At 37.3% G+C, this 17,971-nt stretch overlaps 4 protein-coding genes across 6 annotated transcripts; 1 reads left to right on the top strand and 3 right to left on the bottom strand.

Moving 5' to 3' along the window:
* Positions 1-174: 174 nt before the first annotated feature.
* Positions 175-4,384, bottom strand: LOC119981691 (probable E3 ubiquitin-protein ligase BAH1-like 1). The gene is made up of 6 exons (XM_038824781.1): positions 3,906-4,384; positions 2,604-2,848; positions 1,862-2,116; positions 1,476-1,613; positions 683-741; positions 175-499 (listed from the first exon to the last, which is right to left on the bottom strand). The coding sequence occupies exons 1-6, from the start codon at positions 4,075-4,077 to the stop codon at positions 394-396; spliced, it is 975 nt and encodes a 324-aa protein (XP_038680709.1). The 5' UTR covers positions 4,078-4,384; the 3' UTR covers positions 175-393.
* A 1,551-nt stretch (positions 4,385-5,935) lies between these two features.
* On the top strand, positions 5,936-12,826 carry LOC119983173 (E3 ubiquitin-protein ligase RFI2-like). The gene is made up of 6 exons (XM_038826874.1): positions 5,936-6,222; positions 8,337-8,509; positions 10,122-10,180; positions 11,073-11,098; positions 11,413-11,794; positions 12,111-12,826. Exons 1-6 carry the CDS (start codon positions 6,042-6,044, stop codon positions 12,532-12,534), a joined length of 1,245 nt encoding a protein of 414 aa, XP_038682802.1. The 5' UTR covers positions 5,936-6,041; the 3' UTR covers positions 12,535-12,826.
* A 178-nt stretch (positions 12,827-13,004) lies between these two features.
* On the bottom strand, positions 13,005-17,839 carry LOC119983172 (beta-glucosidase 11-like). 3 transcript variants are annotated; one of them, XM_038826872.1, is made up of 14 exons: positions 17,309-17,839; positions 16,774-16,838; positions 16,540-16,603; positions 16,222-16,274; positions 16,033-16,108; positions 15,864-15,935; positions 15,609-15,696; positions 15,241-15,496; positions 14,967-15,082; positions 14,469-14,689; positions 14,291-14,322; positions 14,122-14,209; positions 13,768-13,858; positions 13,005-13,447 (listed from the first exon to the last, which is right to left on the bottom strand). In XM_038826872.1, exons 1-14 carry the CDS (start codon positions 17,310-17,312, stop codon positions 13,189-13,191), a joined length of 1,485 nt encoding a protein of 494 aa, XP_038682800.1. In that variant the 5' UTR covers positions 17,313-17,839; the 3' UTR covers positions 13,005-13,188. The 3 variants fall into 3 exon arrangements, with proteins under 3 accessions (XP_038682800.1, XP_038682799.1, XP_038682801.1); XM_038826871.1 differs by having other exon boundaries at positions 16,774-17,839; XM_038826873.1 differs by lacking the exon at positions 14,291-14,322 and having other exon boundaries at positions 14,122-14,263; positions 14,482-14,689; positions 16,774-17,839.
* On the bottom strand, positions 17,386-17,857 carry LOC119982655 (phytochrome A-associated F-box protein-like). The gene is made up of 2 exons (XM_038826137.1): positions 17,652-17,857; positions 17,386-17,533 (listed from the first exon to the last, which is right to left on the bottom strand). Exons 1-2 carry the CDS (start codon positions 17,855-17,857, stop codon positions 17,386-17,388), a joined length of 354 nt encoding a protein of 117 aa, XP_038682065.1.
* Positions 17,858-17,971: the final 114 nt, after the last annotated feature.

The raw sequence follows: 17,971 nt of genomic DNA, 5'->3' as shown, positions 1-17,971 counted from the left end.
TTTTAAAAAAAACAGATTGGTTTTGCAACAGAAACAGTATTTTGGATCTGTTACTTCCATGCTGTTATTCAAGCTCCATGCCACAAAGAGGAAGGCAAATTGGCAACCTTTTGTCAACAAGAAAGTCTTGCAACCCAAACAAATATTGTGCAGAAGATTGAAGAAGAACACATATGTACCAACAAAACCACATTAATCCAATAAAGTGAGAATCATAAGGTTTTCTAACTACACAAGCAACTGGTTGTAGTATTTATGCAACAAAAAAGATATGTACATGGAATTTTCCAAGAAAGGATTATTTGACAAAAACATCTGAAAATACAATTAGACTGGAAGATCCTCAGGTTAAAAAAACCTTAACTAACACTAGATAAGCGAGTTTTTCCCAGATTATACACCCATGAATGCCCGGCACTGGGATTCCCAATGCTCCTTTGCCTGCTGAAGCCTCTCTACCCTTTCCATCTGAAGCCTTTGCTCCCAATATTCTGGGCAGCTGTAAGAATATGCAAGATGTGTAAGATATAGGCATAATTTGCAAAAGTATTGGCATCATACATATATTCATTGGTTGAAGGACGATTTTCTTTGCAGCCCTTAGGTAACAACAGCATCAAGATGACTTCAGTGAAAAAGAGAGGAACAGTTGAGGGATGTCATGGTTGAAAAAACGAATTACCTTCTGCTTAATAAAATGTTGAGTTCTTCCAAATGTACGGCACCGTCATAAACTCCTGCCTGAAATAGAGAAAAAGGAAAAATGAAAGAAAGATTAGGTGCTGATTACAATTCACCGCATATAAATTCACTTATATTATTCTTCACATATAAAACACAGCCATTTTGTATTTGTGAATTGTTTTTACAGGAAAACCAATAATGAGTTCAACAATATGCTACTCATGGAAAAATGTGTGGAAAACCTTGATCATAAATATTCAACCACACTCAGATTGTTCCGCGAACCATAGCTGAAAAGACCAGTCATTTTATCTCTAATAAGAGTAACCCACAGCACGAAAAGAGGATAAAAAAAAAAACGGTACAAGAAACACTGAGATTAACTTCCGCGAACCATAGCTGAAAAGAGTAGTCATTTTATCTCTAATAAGAGTAACCCACAGCATGAAAATAGGATAAAAAAAGGGTAAGAGAAACACTGAGAATAACCAAATTCAGTATGTACTTTGCGCTCTAGTGAGTCACAAAAACAGAGAATGAACATTTACAGGTTGAGGAATCAGGTTCAGTTAGAACAGGACAAGGTCATGCATTCTAGCACCAATCTTTTTGTCACCTGGCATCGTTCCTTTTCAAAGTATTCTAGGTGGCTTGAGAACAACTAGTTTATTTCCAAAGAAAATTCAACGAACTAAACACCACAAACTAGACTGCACACATGATTGTTTTAGCCGCGCTTCATGGAAATGAAGATGATGAGCCAAAAATTTCTGAAAAACAAATCGACTTACCTCCCTACATAGAGGGCATTTTTCTTTAGGCTTCGCTGCCTTTAGTCCGTCAACAATGGTCACTGATGAAGCAGAGCAAGCACACATGTAGCAGAATATATGGCCACATGTGAGAGAAACTGGATCAAAAACAGTATCCTGATACCAAGTGAAAAAGTCACATTATGAATAAGCTAGGGGAGTATGAGGAGGACATTGATAACAAATCTAAGGTTTTTCTACTCTCAAAATGCATATATGATTGCAAACTATCAGGCTTTCATGTTGAAAAGGTTTGATTATTATTCAATACATGGGTTGCCAATCAGTGTGTCGTGACATATTAACAGGACAAAAACCATTTTTATGAAACAAATCAGAGTATATTATGCAGAATGAGAGCTTACCAAGCATATTGAGCAAGTTAAATCAATATCGATCTTGATAGAATCAAAGAGCTCACAGGAGAGTGATGGTTTGCCATCATTGAATGTGAGCAAACACCCATCAAACAGAGCAGGAGGCACCCTTGAATTGACTTTAGAGTTTCTTAGATTGATGTGGAAAGCCATTAGTTCACAAAGCCATGGAGACTGAAGAATCTCAATGTGCATACTCTGAACATGTGACTTGAAGGCTTGCCCTTGCTTGGAGTAATGAACCTGTTAGCAAATATACAACGAAAGACAGTCAAAATAAAAATATATTCACCGTATAATTACATTAACTTCCAAATATATGTGACAAATTCATAAAAGAGTTTGATGTTAGGATAGTTAATGAATCATTATATTAACACTATGGTAATCAGGGCTATGATTGTGCATATAAAAAAGTAACTCTATTTATGGTAGCACAAATGAAGTTTTTCTAATCTAAGCAAAAAGGTAAATTGATTTGCTATCGCTTGAATTTTTAAGATAATTAAATTGCTTGGATGGAAGAAGTCAGAGCCATAATCATGTACTTCGTTGATTAATCAAGAGAGCAGTTGAGATTTTACGATATTCCAAATTACACGGAAGATAAAATAACGGTGAATCAGTGTACTAAATATGAACTAACTTATGATGATTTAGTATGTTGTGTTCATTGAGATTGTCTGGATCGTAACTATTTATTCATGAGAAAAAAGGGGAAAAAAAATACCTTATCATATTTCTTTAGTATTTTTCGAATGGCAATGGCATTGATCACTGCATAGGTAACCAAATCCTTGCCTTCTTGAATCAAGGCACCATGGTTCCCTCTTAGCTTGCCTTTGAACCATATGAAGTATTTTCGAAACCCAGAGGCCAGATGCAGCTCAAGAAGTTTTCTTGCACGCTCATTGAAGCAGCCAACCACTTCAGACATCTCATTGAGAAGATAAGGGAAGAAGGTCCCATCACACACTGCACATACGTTTGAATTAGAATAAAGTAAAGAAGCAAAATGACATCTAACGCATTGGAAAGGAATAAACAATAAGGATATTAGGATATTATATTCAGGCTAGAAGGTTATTGGACAATCCACCAATTGATGTTAGGTAGAAAAGATAGCTTCATTAAGGTGGAGTTTTATCCTCTATATGTGCCAAATTGTATATGCTTCTGCTTATTTTCAGAAACCTAGTAAGTTTGTACAAAAAATAAGCAAAAACCAGTAAAAATAAGCAACCCGAACTCAACCCAACATCAATCCTCCCCATAAAAAATAATTACAGATTTTGGAGCAAAAGACTAGAGAACTCCATAATCATGGGCGGATTTAGGGGACTAGGCTGTAGTCTCCCCCAAATGTTTGGTAATTATATATATATACACTTACACATATATACACGCACATATATATATATGGACACATGCATACATACATATACAAATACATACGTACTTATATAATTATACATAAATAAATAAAAATACAATTATATACATGTTCATACCTAAATATACACTAAGCCACCTAAATAAAAACACACTTTGTACCTACTCTCTTTCGTTGGTGCAAGTGTGTAACCGTGTTTCTTCATAAGTTCGTCTCAAGAATCCCAACTAACAGTAAGCCTAAATGCCTAATCAACTAATTTCAGTAACTTCTACTGCCAATTAAATAGGTATAATGTAAATAGCCTAAAAAAAAATTCCGGGGGCGCTGCCCCCGGACCCCTGCCAACTTTTAACGGTCCCCCTAACATAAATTCCTAGTTCCGCCCTTGTCCATAATTATTGATGAAATACAGAGCTTGATGAAACCCAGAAAGAAGAGATTTAACAAATAAGAAATTCCACATTAACAATAACACAATTCTGGAAACAATGTCAGACTTAAAAGCGCTAAACAGAACAGATCTTCCAATAGACATACTAAACCTCCACGAAAAACAGGGGAAGACAATAACACAAACACCTTCAGGACCAATAAAAAACAATCAAAACCCAATGAAAGGAACAATCTTTTGAATACCTGGACAATGTTGAGGGCAAGATTGGACATCGTGGCATCGCTCATGATCTTCCTGCGACTGGAAATCCCTCCTGCACTTCTTCAATATCTTTTTGAGCTTCTTGAATCCAAGCACAGGTAACTTCTTCTCCTGCCCTTGCATGTACTCCTGGTATTGCTTGCAAAACTTCATCTTTCATCAAACCCACCACACCACTCCTCCTTCTCCGATCTTTCAACAAAGACCCACAAATCAATGACGCTCACAATATTGTTTTTTCGTATAAATTAAGACACAAAAATCCTTAAAAAAAACAATGCGAAGGGCGAAGAGGAAAGTGACTTATAGGTTTCTTTCGTGGAAATCATAAATCCTTCTTAACGATTCGCCCAATGTGAAGACGTAGATATATAGGACAAGTGTGACCGAGAAAAAGTCAATTTCCCGGATAACTCGAGGAAATTTGGTCCGCCTCCTCAAGTCTCTGTCCACTTCGTATAGTTCGTTGGTCACCCTAGTCGATATATATTGCCAAGTGGATAACAGCTCCGCCACGTAATATATTGATTATTACGATGACGTGGAAAGTTGCTGTGATTTATTGGATCACAGCCAAGCAATGACTCGGTATGATCAAAATTCAAAAGTACCCCTCATGCTCTATTGAACTTCACGTGAAAAAGGGTTCTAACCAGAGGGTTGATAATGTAATTGTGGTGAAATATATGGTTATAATGTTATTAATTTGGAGATTAATTTCTTGTCGTCTACGCAAGTGCCGCCTGTGACACTTTTCTTCATGTAAAGGCCCCACAAGGAGCGCGTGAACTGATTGGCTCGCCTTAACTTTAAAGAAATTGATCTTTAACCTCTGAATTTAACGCATTTCAATTTTAGCCAAAAGTTTATATAGTGCCTGGATTTTGTATTTTACTATCTATCTATGTTAAAAGACTAGAGAGAGAAAGGTAACGAATGGAAGGTCCCTAATTGGTTAGGTTGTCTGGCTAAAAGCTTGAAGTTCAGAGTTTAATTATCACCAAGAGGTTTGAGATTTGAATAATTTTTCATCTTTGAGTAGTTTTCCATCCGTTGTAGAGGCATTCAAAACTTTTGTTAAAATTATCAAAATTTGGTTGTATTGAGTTAAATCTTTTGACTACTTGACCTATTTTATTATAATGTATATACATTTCGATCTTTAACTAATCATATAATGATGTCATCATAATCTTTGATCTAATTCATGTCGAAAATCCAAGTTGAAACACTCAAACAGATAAGGGATATTGCTCGGTCTATGCCATGAGTATGCATGGATTTTTTTTCATGGGCCATTATTATTGGTTTTTAGCCTAGAAAATGCATCAATGTGTCAGAAGTGTAATAATTTCCCTTATATACCACTTGATTGAGTTATACCAATCCGATGTGAGATATTAATTTTGACAATTCAAAGCCTAATTGATTATGATTAGGATGATTATTAATCGAAATTCTAGAGTTTCAATATCTTCTTCTCGATATGTTTTTGACCATATCATATCACACTTTTGTATTTTCTCCACCTTATTTATTCTTTACCATTGTATGAGAATTATAGACTCTAGAAAATTCTATAATTCCCTCATCCTACTTATGCAGGCTGACTTGAAAATTGACTGCTGCTAGAGCCCAAGAGTTGCACCCCTTTGACCCAATTTGCTTGCTCTTAGATAACCATGTAGCATGGGCCGTCTAGCCCGGCCCAATCAGACGAAACACATGTCAGTTGCTTAGTTGGACATTTCTCCTCCTATGACAATGTGACACGTCACTAGTATATTTCGACGCCACTCAAATATTGACTTTTTTTTATTCAAAATAAAATCGTAATGTACAAAATTATTCTCAAAACTGCTGTTTGTGTGGCGTTTTGTGGTGCTTGCGTGTAAAAAAAAATCAAAACCCACTCCGTTGACTAGTGAGTCAAGAGTTCGTGACAAGTGTCGGCGTACCATGCGACCACGTCAACCTTCCAGGTGAGTTGACGAAATGTCCCAACCTCGTAAATCGTAATCCGGCAGGTCGGAGCGCAGATAGATAGGTTTCACCCCCAAATAGAGAGGGAGAGAGATTCAGAGTGTTTTGGCGGAATTGTAGATTTGGGGTTTTTGATGGCGGACTCGAATGAGACTGATCGTGGCCTTAGTCTGGATCGTCTAGTGGATGATCATCGTGATGTTGATCGAGAGCTTCCATCTTCTTGCATTAGCTGCTCGATTTGCTTGGATTCGGTGGAAGACAATGGAGTTAGATCCACGGCTAAGCTGCAATGCGGTCATGGATTCCATCTCGGTATGCCCCGTTTATTTTTGATTTGTCGTTTTAGTGGATGAGGATTTCATTTTATGTGAATTGGCAGAACTAGATTCCCTGTTTGGGTGGTTGTAAGAACATAAAGGGTGAAACTGCTTGGTTTGTGAGAACTATGCTATACTTATATTAGAGACCATGAAAAAGTTATTTGATGATGATTTTGCATTTATGTATGGATACTTGTTTATGAAAGTGAGGAAATATTTATCCCTTCGATTGCCATTTTACTTGTACACATTAGTTGTTCTTAAATGAAATTTAAGAACTAACAGAATACTAACAAGGAAGGGGAGACTCCGATATTGTGCCTTAATTGATTGGTTTAATCAAAATTTATAGGTGATGTATCTCATAAATGAGAGGAATAGTGATTCGTTGTTTATTGTTTAACGAAGATTATATACATGATAAAGTAAATCGTATTTTTACCTTTTGTACTGGTAGAAATGTTAATACATGCTTTACCATAAAGGACGGTAGTTCTGATTGGATAAGATGAAATAGGAAAATGTAACACGAGATAAAAATGAACTAACAGTAAAGTGGTTGTTTTGGGAGTTCAATTGGTATCCCTTCAGAGATGATGGAGACAAGGCATCCAAAAATATTTGATCTCTTGGTCTGAAGACATATGACCATAGCTCTTCAGAGAAAATATGCTAACAGAAAGTCTTAAAGAGCTAAAAGGGGCCGATGTTTGAGACAAAATTTAACTTAAATATTCGCAGGTATAGTTTGAAAGCCGTTTCCTTTTGGAATGGAGGCAATACCTAAGTTTGACCTTTCATTTATTGCATGAGACTGCTGTTTACCACCGTTTTGCTTGATCCGCTTGATCATTATAAGAATGGGTGCCTTCCCGCTTCCCTGATAGTTACAGAAGAAGGGAAAACCTTGGCCTAGTGGTAAGTAACATCACAACAATCTTGAGGCCATGGGTTCAAATCATGGAAAGAGTCTCTCCAGTCTCCACATTGCAGGAGTAAGGTTGTGTACATCTCGCTCTTCCGCATAGTGAGAGATGTAGAAAGATGGATATTTAAAGAAAGTGGGTTCATCTGTCAATCTGGTATTTACTTGCTTGAAATCCCACACAGAAGTTGCAGAAATCTTTTCCGATAATTTCATTCATAACATGCAGATGATGTTCCAAAACCCTTTGGTGCCTTAATAAATCTTCTTTTCACTCAATCAAAAAAAGTTCAATTGACTTTAAAGGCAAACACAACTATCCAAAAATAGTTGGCCACTCATGAAATATTCAAATGCTCAATGATATGGCTATAAGATGATAGTTTTCCAATGCTTAAATGGACATCCATAGGTCTTTCATACAATCATACTCCTCATCTGTAAGTCCTTGTTGCCTATTTCAAAAATGTCTATTACGGGGTCAGCACTGGACTATCTTAATTGTATCTTGAACATATTCCAAATTCATCTAAGTGAATGTGCTTAAAGTTTTTTTTCTTCATGATGCTTTGCACACTGCACACTTGTACGTGATTTGCATACTTCCGGTCCTAATGGCTGTATGTATGTGTGCCTAGTGGTAAAGTTGCTTCAACCCCAGTCATAATTGGGAACAAAATATTCCTTGTACTTCAAGGGGTCGGGTTCAAATCCTAAAAACAACTTCTTCGGTAATATGAAGGAAATGTTGTGTACATCGTGCCATGTTTAAATTTTGACCTTGTTTGAATCTATAAAGAAAATATGTTGAAATCCACCAATGGATTCTCCTATGACTTTTGATTCAATTTGAAGTCTGTTATCCTATAGTATTTATCTGTTGACTTAAATGATTTTGTTGTTTTGAATTTTTTTAATAATAGAGCTTCTTATACTTCCCATATCAAGTGTGTAGTGGGAAATATATGTACTGTCGCAATAAAGCGAAATATTGTTGACTGTGCTTGCTTTCTATATGCATAGAATCTCGATGTGTCCAGAAAAAAATAAACAATACACATATCTGTTGTGTTTTCATCTTGTTATCTTACTAATACTGAATGATAACATCGTCATCATCATCATCATCATCATCATCATCATCATCATCATCATCATAATTATTATCTCGTACGGTGCAGACTGTATTGGTTCAGCATTTAATATGAAGGGGGCAATGCAATGCCCTAATTGTCGAAAAGTTGAGAGAGGCCAATGGCTGTACGCAACTGGGCCAGTTCAATCACTTCCTGAGTTGAGCATGGATAACTTGATTGCTGGTGAAGATGTCTATGATCTAAGCTACTCTGAAATGGTAAGATATAACTTGAAGATTATGTTTTCATGTGTTGCATAGGTCATTTTCTAAAGCATGCATCATTTAACTTGTTTAATTGAGTGAGGCTTATGCTGAAAATTGAAATGAAGTATACAGTTTTCCCTTAACCAAATTGGCATTATTTTTTTGGCTAAACAATTTTACATAGGTTCACCTAGAATATGCGATGTTTTTCCTCTTTTGGCCACAACTTAGCTATTGACCTTGCTGTTGTGCCCATGGTTTTGCTTCAATATATGTGTGTCCCTCTATGATTTATTCTTAATAAACCTTAAAACTTATAGGGTTTCGAAAGTTATCTTTCTCAACACTGAAGAATTTCCAGTTTTTTCCAGATCCATTAATGGCAGAAAATTCAGTAGCATGCTATTTATGCCCAAGCATCATAGCATAGTTGAGTGGCGTGGATTTCTGCCGATGGATATAGAAATGTGCTTTTGAACCAGTGGACTTAATGCTCTTCTGCTTTACTTTATAAACTCCTCTTAGAATAACATTGTACTATTTAAAATTTAAATGAGAAGGGATATGTTGTGCAAACTGGCTGATGCTTTAGTTCCTTAGGAGAAATACCTTTTCCAGATGAACGAATTTAAAATGGTGATACTGTGCTCATCAGAATAATAACTTCCCTTTTCTACTGATCAAATAACTACTTGAAGTCTCTCTATCTCCAACATCCTAGATCCCCTTAATTTCATTTCATGTTGTTTTGGAGCCTAAGGCGAGAATTTGAACAACATATTTTTGATGAAACATTTTAGATTTCAATTGATTACCTATGTTTTAAATCCTACTTAGAACTGTACTTAACTAATTATATTTAACTGGGGAGGGGACATGTGGATTTTAGGGATAGAAAGACTTCAGGAATTCTAGGAATAGAAGAAAGAGAGGGGGAACCATTGGAGGAATAATCATTATTAAACGTGATTTTCCTTAGTGTGACCTTACTAATAAAAGGGTGAGAGAAGAGAGTTTGAGGCACCGTAATGGTGATATCATTAAATCTAAAGGAAAGGAATTTTTTTATTATACATAATGAGTTTTTTCATTCCTAAAAAAATTGAGGCGTTAGACAACTATCTTAGTTGCCAAAGGCACAGCTGGGGAGATAAGTTATATTTTTTCATTAGTGCCATTTGGAGTAAAAATGTTTTGGGACAATGTGCAGTTACAATCTAGAATTATGCTCTCAAACCGAAGGCGGTGGTACACCTATTATTGACAAGAAAAAGTCTGGACTCTTTGAGAAAGTGTTGGTGGTCTACTAGTATGGGCTGATTGATAGCTTCGAGGTGAGCTCATCTCATTTCTGTTGGCATATACGGTGAGCCCTAGACTAGTTTCAAACTCATTGAGGCATAAAATTGCTCTTTCAGTGTTATCTATTTTGGGATATTTACTAACCATGTTTGTTTATTAATTGTTATCTGCTGCATTATGTGATGATTCCTTATATCTGGCATTCTACAAGTGAGTTGTTTATTAGTCAAACAAAAAATAAAAGGAATCCTTGGAATGTATTCTCACATAAGGTGAGCCTTGCAAATTGCAATCTGCTTATGGCTTCTATTGTCCTTTGCAGCCATTTCGAGTTCATTGGTGCCCATTGGGTGATTTAGCACAACTTGGTTCATCATTTGAGTAAGCAAAATTTCCTTGGTTTTGTATTTGGGTTATTTTTCTTTTTTGGTTTTCCCCTCCCTTCCTGTGTTGACTTGCAAATATTTTTTTTTCCAATCACATTGTGCATATTAAGTGCGAGGAGATACTGGCATCTATTAATTATCTTTTCCAATTTTTTTATTCTAACAAATCTTCTAGTATTTGAACTTGTCAGATCCTGGTGTCAGTCATAATTGTTAATTAAAGAAAACAAAGAATTTTGCAATACATCCGTTTCGGAGACACATAATTCAAAACGCATTGAATTATGAAGGGCCTAAGATTCCACATGTTTTATCAAATCCTTCATCTAGATAAAAGAAGACCTGAAAATACGTGCAATATAGGTGTCATTCTCAAATTCCTATGGAGAGAAGGATTCTGCACTTCTGGTATCAAATATGGCTGCAACCACCCTTGGTGCACCTGACACCATGTCACTGCTGTAGTTGCCGTAGCTCTCACCCTCGTGTAAAATAAAGTTCCAAGATCACAGATACCATGTTCTTGCGTTTCATACTGGAATATTGATGTTCTTCAGTCTTGTGCTCACAGGTTCTTTTTGTGACTGATTGTTCATGAAATTCATTTTACTGGTACATAATCTTCTTCGAAATTTACTTCCACATCGAGCTGTTGCACTTTTTTCTTCTTCTTTCCTCTTTTATTGTTTGATCTCTGATATCCTTTGTCGTGTTTGTGTTATGTTTGTTTTCTTGAGTAAAACATCCAACAAAAAGAATATTCCCGGAACATTTAATTAGGAAAATGTCTTCATATTTCTTTTTTTCCCCTTGAAAATCTTGGGTATTGTCTATCAGTGACATCAATTTTTTGTTATCCCTGACATTTGACACTAAATATTTGTCAGGGAAGTGGAGACTCCATCGACCATGTGTAAGTCTTCTTTTATGAATTTCTCAGAAAAAATGTCTGCTGTTAAGGATTGACTGACTAGCTGATCAAATGCCCAATGACTTAATAAAAACTAAACAAGTAAAGAACAGCCGTGTACAAGACTCTTGCAGTGGGCAGGGTCCGCGACATGTAAGATATACACAGCCCTTACACCCACATAATTTGTGGAGAGGCTATTTCCAGCAATTGAACTTGTGACCTCTAGATTGCACCTCTACAACTCTACCACTTGACCATATGTTCACATATGCCCAATAACTGAATGATGCTTGAAATTTGTTCTCTCCTTGTAGTTCAAAACGTGCAGGGACATCCTCCAATATTTGCTGATCAGGCGGCTATATCATCCGTGGCTCACTCATATGTCACATATGTTGCTCCAATCCCACCCACATCCTCTGGACCTATTGATACTGTTGCAGATTCCTACTCCAGTCGTCCTTGGAATGGTGCATCCAGACGCAGTGAGATCTTTAATCTCCTTGCATCTCCTGCTTTAACTAGCCAATACCATGGTTGGAGCAGTTATTCCACTCCTCTGCCCCTCTCTGGTGGCCATAGCACGGATGCTGATAGAAATCCTGTCCCACCTTTAACATTGAGATCTTCAACGGGGGGAGTTGAAACTGTGACAATGCCCAGGGCATTAACACAACCATTTGTCTTTCATCATGGGTAAGCTAAAGACTTGATAATCTGATTTTGTTATCTGTTCTTTAGTGGTATGGAGTTTCAGAATACTTTGTTCCACTTCTCTATTTCACGACATAGTGTATTATGCATTCTGTTACCAGTAGCATGTGTCGCAACAAAAGGCCTACATTGGTAAGTCGTATCATGAATGAGAATACCAAATATGTAGGATTTCATATGCATCTGAGCATGAGAATACCAATATGTAGGATTTCATAAGCCTCTGAGCATGAGAATACCAAGATATTCATATGCCTTTGAGCATGAAAATGTTGACTATCCGCACCCTATGTAACAGGTCCGGTCCTAGAGGTGGGAGCTCACTTGCCACACCAACCATTCCTTGTCACTCTGTTGGCAGTGTTCAGAACAGTGAAAGCAACCATGTATTCCATCCCTTTCCTTATCAGCAGCAGTCTAACCATCCTCAGGGCATGCCCTCACTTCAAGGCCATGGCCATGGCATCAGAAGGTTTGATGTTCCAAGGAGCACGACTATGGCAGTGCCAGCACCTCCACATCATGACCATAATGGTGGCTTCTATATGGTTCCTCCAAGTTTATCTGCCCATAATCCTCATGAAGCAGGTTTTCTTTTATCAAATCATCTCTCTCGTTTTCCGAACCCCTCAATTGATAGGGACGGAGGTTCGGGACCATTTCATCACATTCCTGGTCACTTTTCCAGAAACAGAACTGGCAGTGGTTGGCCAAGACGCTAATCTTAGAATCCAGGGCTTAATATTGTCTTGTGTGCAGGCTTGAATTGCGTACAACAGTTATGCTTCCATTGGGGGCATTCAGTTATTGCTTCCATTTGCAGGATTTCTTTTCCTCCGTGACTCCAGCATCTGCCTGGAATGAAATACTACAATTTAAATTTGATAAGCTGTTGTACAAACTGTAAATTTTGGTATGTTATGTGGGCTCAATTGTTTTGTTTAAATTGTATCTCATAAGAGATGTAAATACCTCATTCTATTACTCAAATCATTTTGTTGAACTTTCTTCTCATGAGAGCAGTTCATTACTTCATTTTATTTACTTGAGACTAGCTTTGCTTTTTCTTTTTATAAGCACGAGACTAGCTTACATTAGCAGGCATTTTTTTGGCGACGAAAGAATCTATCAGACTTCACCTTAATGATAAACCCATAGGTCACATATAATACCTCCAAACCTCATAGGCCGATTAAGTCTTGGGCCGAATACCAATAATGCCAAATCATTGTGGGCCGAAGCCCAATACAGAAATAATGTCAAATCTTGTCAGAGTGGGTGTTACTATTCAAAGAGCTAACTTAAACCAACAATTGTTGTAAGATAAATCAGTTATTACATTTGTTGTGTAATGGCACTTCTGAGGAAACATGTCATCATACCTCATAAGCTAGAGAAGAAAAGTTAGCGAGGGAAGGAGCTGGTAAATTCTTTCCCACTTCAATTCCACTTGAACGTACACTTCTTCTCTTCAAAAAATGAGAGTACCAGTAAGCAGAAAGCTTAGGATATCTTCTCAATTCCAAGTCATCCCTGTCTACATAGTAGAGGCCATAGCTTGCAGAGTAACCAACCATTATCTCAAATAAATCCAAGAACGACCATGCGAAGTATCCCCTTACATTTGATCCATTCCTTTGAAATCAACATGAAAAAATAAATTGGAAAAAAATAAGTGGTTTTGTCAGATATATATACACACACACACATACATATACATATTTATGTGTGCGCGCGGGCGCATATAAAACATCTCAAACTAAGTCATTTCGTATCAAAAATAATAATAATTCAAAGAGTACTCCACAGAAGTGTTCTTGTGATACACTCAGATCGTTGATACCATTCCAGTATATGTTTTCAATCTTAGATTTGATTCAAGAAATGCAAGCTCCTTTTGGCATTCTTTATTCTCTAGATGAGGTTGGTACAAGGTGAAAAAGGTAGATTTATACCTCAAAGCATCTAACACACTTCCAATATACGCATGCAAATATCGCACCCTTGATGTGTCTTCCAATGATGAAATGCGCTTGGTTTGCTGGCCTGAAAAGAAATACAACACCAATTTTCGCATGATAAAAAGGATCACAGAATTTGGAGTGTGTTCAATTCAAAGCAAAACTTAGAGCTGCATCAACAGCACAATTTAAACACGTAAAGCAGAAATGAGACATAGACAACATTCTTGTAAAACCATTAAAATAACAGCTTGCTAATATGCATATGCAGTTTTAGCACACAAGCGCATGCCCATATGTGGTTTATTTATGAGAGAGAGAGAGAGAGAGAGAGAGAGAGAGAGGGACCATTTTCATGAATGTAAATAGGAGGGTTGTCATATGCTTGCTTAAAATACTCCAGCACGTCTTGCAGCTCCCAAGGCCTTGCAGGAAACTGATAGGTCAACCAGACAAAATCCAGGAATTTAGAAGTAGCCACATTGAATAACTCAAAAATGTTGGATTTAGCTCACACCTCATAGAGAGATTTGTTATCATGTGTTATTGCTGCCACCACGAAAATAAGTTGTTTATTGTGCATTAGCGAGTATAATGAGACAATAAGGAAAGAATAAAAGCTACTGTGCTGGGGCTAAAATCTAAAGCAGTAGGGTGAGACAGTAGATAAGTCAGGGAAAATGGAAAGCACATACGCGCTACCAAAACCCCCATGTCCGTTGAATAGTCCCGAACATCTGATGTCTGATTTCTGGAATTGTCTTTGACATAGGCTGCGCAGTAATGTAATACTCCCAGAAAGTCAAATGAGCCTTTGATTAGTCTCAATTCATAATTTGTGAACACTGGAAGTCTTGAGCCGACAACTTCCTTCATTATGTTGGGATAATCTCCATAAACCAAGGGGTGTACAACCCTGCAACAAAGGAAGACAAACACTTATGGACCCAATGGCTTAATTTCGTCAATCAAGGTGAAAAAACAATGGAGAAAATCACATGTACGCAGTAGGTTCTCCATCCCTCCCTCACTACCTGCCAACATGAGGGAGGCTGATTAAAATGATAATTTTCAACAAAATAAAACCAATGTCGATTACTAATACAATATCACCAATAGCCCGACAAAGAAAATTGTAGGCATACACGTGTAGATAGTTGATATATATGAAAGAACAACCAAAAGCAACTCACCAACCAACGAAGAAGTCATAGGCTCTTTGAATTGCATTCACATCCTCTGTTGAGTTTGTTGCAGAGATATATTTCAAAACAAGGACAGATATCCCTATAAATCCATTCTGCTTGCCCTGCATTGCCAAGTATTGCTCTCATTACCATAAACATTTCGTTAGATACGCTCCAAAAACCATAGAGCCAATATTGGCATTTAAAGGGTAAGTGATGGGAAAACACAAAATATATGCATCAATCATCAACAAGATAAATTTATAGGATAAGTTAATACCCAATACTTGTTTCTGTACAATCTTGCAGCTGATGCATGTGCCAACAAAATATGATGCACCACCAAGTACGGCTCAGTTGAGGAGTTGCCACTGTAGCAGTTCTTTCCAAATGGAGAAGAACACCTCCCAGGTCCCATACCTCCCAAGTCATATCCAAATACAGAAAATATATTGGGCTCATTAACTGTTGTCCAGTAAGAAATTCTATCGCCAAACTCTCTGAAGCAAACATCAGCATAAGCTGTGAAGTCTTTCCTGCATTCATATCCATAATACTCAGTGGCAGTCCACATGTTTTCTGGTCATTTCAAGAAATGTAGCCCATAATCAAAAAATAAGTCAATCCAACAAATGATTAGAGCCATACACAATCTTTCGATTAACCCATCCTCCATATTCATCCTCGAGTATCTGTGGGAGATCATGATGGTGCAATGTAACATGAGGTTCGATTCCTACATAATCAATATACAGTATAAAATCAATTGAACAGTAAGAGGGAATTGAAGACATACTTTGTCTTGGATTTTGAAAGTACTTTTACTAGGTTGGAGTAAACATTCCCTCCATTATATCAATAAAATGAAATTAATTTCATTTTAATTGGAGATTTGGGCTTAACCATGCTTAACAAGTTCATTGATGAGGTTGTTGTAATACTGTAAACCCTTTGGGTTAACACGTCCCCGTCCATCTGAGGGAGAAAACAAAAAAATTAGAGCTTTAGAAAGGGAAATATTTGCATGCTTTTTCGGCTGTTAGACACCAGGGGGTTAGTTTGGAGACCATACTCGGAATAAGCCTTGACCAAGAAATGGAAAACCTGTAGGCCTCTAACCCTGTATCCACCATGAGCTGGACATCTTCCTGCAAGAAGTACATAAACCTAATCAAGTAGCATTTATAGACTCATAAAGATCTATGTTACTGTAAAAATACCTGGAAAGTAATGATCATAAGTGTTGCTGCATTTTAAATACCTTGTATTTGTGGTAACCATCACATGCTACATCTCCAGTTTCATTCGCATTTCCTAAAAAATTTTATTCAGATAATCAACCACTTAATAGTTCGAATTCATCTCTAATGCAGGAGCAGAATCGCATTAGCTTAAAATTTTAAATCAACAACGAAAAAGATTCTAAAGAGAGATATCAAGAAATGGAGGATCTATTTGCTCTATCAAAAACCGAGTCAGATCTGGTGTATTAAAGAGGAAAAAGAATGTAATGCCCAATACTTAAAGGAGTTGTATGACCGTAATTCACAGAGAGATGAAGAGTTAAGAAATTAGCTACCCTTTTGAAGGAAAGTATCCCAAATGCTAGGAGTTCTCCCATACTCTTTAGCTGCTCCTTCCACCTTTCACAAGTAGAACATGCAATTCCAAGCCATATCAATCATCATAGTAATCTTTGACCGTTTATTTATAGTATTTGTGCAGAATCATTGCTTTTTCTTATTACAAATTGATAAAGATTGAGAAACAGAACAAAATAAAATCATGAAAAATTAATGGCACTTATTCTAACCTGATAAGCTGAGGTTCCTGCTCCAAATACAAAGCCAGGTGGGAAATCCTCTCTGCTATAGTGCTCTACACCAAAGACCAGTACTGCTATATTCAACAGGATAACTAGAAAGAATAAGAGGTACAGCATTCTTGCAGGTCTACTATTCATTTACCAACGTCTACTGGTTTTTCCTTGTTATTCAGAAAGTGGAGACAAGAATGGTAGGCCAGCAGATGTTTCAACTGGTGTGGCCTGGATAAAGCGACAGGTCCCTTTCTCACAATCTCACTTGTGCATTAATTCATGAATTAAAACTTCTCAACAGTGTATCTACACCGTTCATCCTTCATTTTTCTAGCACCGCCCGAAACAAAAGAGAGCTTTCATAACGAGAATAAATCTTTTGCCAAAACCATGACCTCGAATGGAATTATGAAAACCAGAGTGCTTTGGATTGGAAAAGTTTCATAATTTACGTAACTGTTTTGTTTTTTCCTCTTCTAGTTTTCTGGAAAACAAGGGACTCTTTAAAAAAAAAAAGAAGAAGGAATACCCATTTAGAAGCACCCCTGATTCAGTGAAGAATGGCAAATCAGTCCAGGCTCCAGAGACATCCCCATTATCACAGACTTAAGCTCGAACAATTGGGTCGCCATAGTCATGGAATCCCCGAAAGACCCGCCTCAAACAAAATGCAGAGTGCAGGTTCCAGGTCTCATTGCACGCGCAAAAGGGACAATTCAGATCAATCTTCCTGCGGTTCCCGACATTGAGTGTCCTGCGCTTGAAGTTTTGAAAACACCCCTGAAAATTCCGCTTGTCTTCGATGATGTGTATACACCCAGGCCAATCAATCGCAGATATACAAACAATCGTCCCTAAATTGGCTCGCTAACAGCTTGTTCCCTTGCTCACGACTCAAATTCCAAACCCCTGACGCCAAATGAGACTTAAGCAATCGACAATTTTTACTCCTACGCATACGAAAATCATGCCCAACTCTCACACAACCCTTCTCCACGACCTCGTCGTTACTTCTCTGAACCGCTGCTTGCGCTTCTGCGACATCATAAACGGTGTCGTGGTAGACATCGTCGTACATTGACCAAGAGCAGTCAGATATAGAGAAAAATAGAGACTCGTAGATCACAATTGGAGGATGGATGGTTGGTTGCCATTCCGGCTAATAATAACTTCATCCAATGATTTTCAACTC

This window comes from Tripterygium wilfordii, chromosome 17, assembly GCF_013401445.1.
Source record: "Tripterygium wilfordii isolate XIE 37 chromosome 17, ASM1340144v1, whole genome shotgun sequence".
NCBI lineage: Eukaryota > Viridiplantae > Streptophyta > Magnoliopsida > Celastrales > Celastraceae > Tripterygium > Tripterygium wilfordii.
Note: the sequence above shows the minus strand (reverse complement) of the source record. Positions and strands in the feature narration are given on the sequence as shown.

Coding starts and splice junctions, on each gene's coding strand:
- LOC119982655 (XM_038826137.1), bottom strand. CDS start 17,857: ATGTACGACGATGTCTACCACGACACCGTTTATGATGTCGCAGAAGCG. Junction 17,534..17,651: donor CGTGAGCAAGGGAACAAGCT/GTTAGCGAGCCA, acceptor CTTCAAGCGCAG/GACACTCAATGTCGGGAACC.
- LOC119983172 (XM_038826873.1), bottom strand. CDS start 16,923: ATGAATAGTAGACCTGCAAGAATGCTGTACCTCTTATTCTTTCTAGTT. Junction 15,697..15,863: donor CAATGAACTTGTTAAGCATG/GTTAAGCCCAAA, acceptor TTGATTATGTAG/GAATCGAACCTCATGTTACA. Junction 13,859..14,121: donor TATTTACATTCATGAAAATG/GTCCCTCTCTCT, acceptor ATTTCTTTTCAG/GCCAGCAAACCAAGCGCATT.
- LOC119983173 (XM_038826874.1), top strand. CDS start 6,042: ATGGCGGACTCGAATGAGACTGATCGTGGCCTTAGTCTGGATCGTCTA. Junction 8,510..10,121: donor ATCTAAGCTACTCTGAAATG/GTAAGATATAAC, acceptor TGTCCTTTGCAG/CCATTTCGAGTTCATTGGTG. Junction 11,099..11,412: donor GGAGACTCCATCGACCATGT/GTAAGTCTTCTT, acceptor CTCTCCTTGTAG/TTCAAAACGTGCAGGGACAT.
- LOC119981691 (XM_038824781.1), bottom strand. CDS start 4,077: ATGAAGTTTTGCAAGCAATACCAGGAGTACATGCAAGGGCAGGAGAAG. Junction 2,117..2,603: donor TACTAAAGAAATATGATAAG/GTATTTTTTTTC, acceptor ATTTGCTAACAG/GTTCATTACTCCAAGCAAGG. Junction 1,614..1,861: donor TAACTTGCTCAATATGCTTG/GTAAGCTCTCAT, acceptor ACTTGGTATCAG/GATACTGTTTTTGATCCAGT.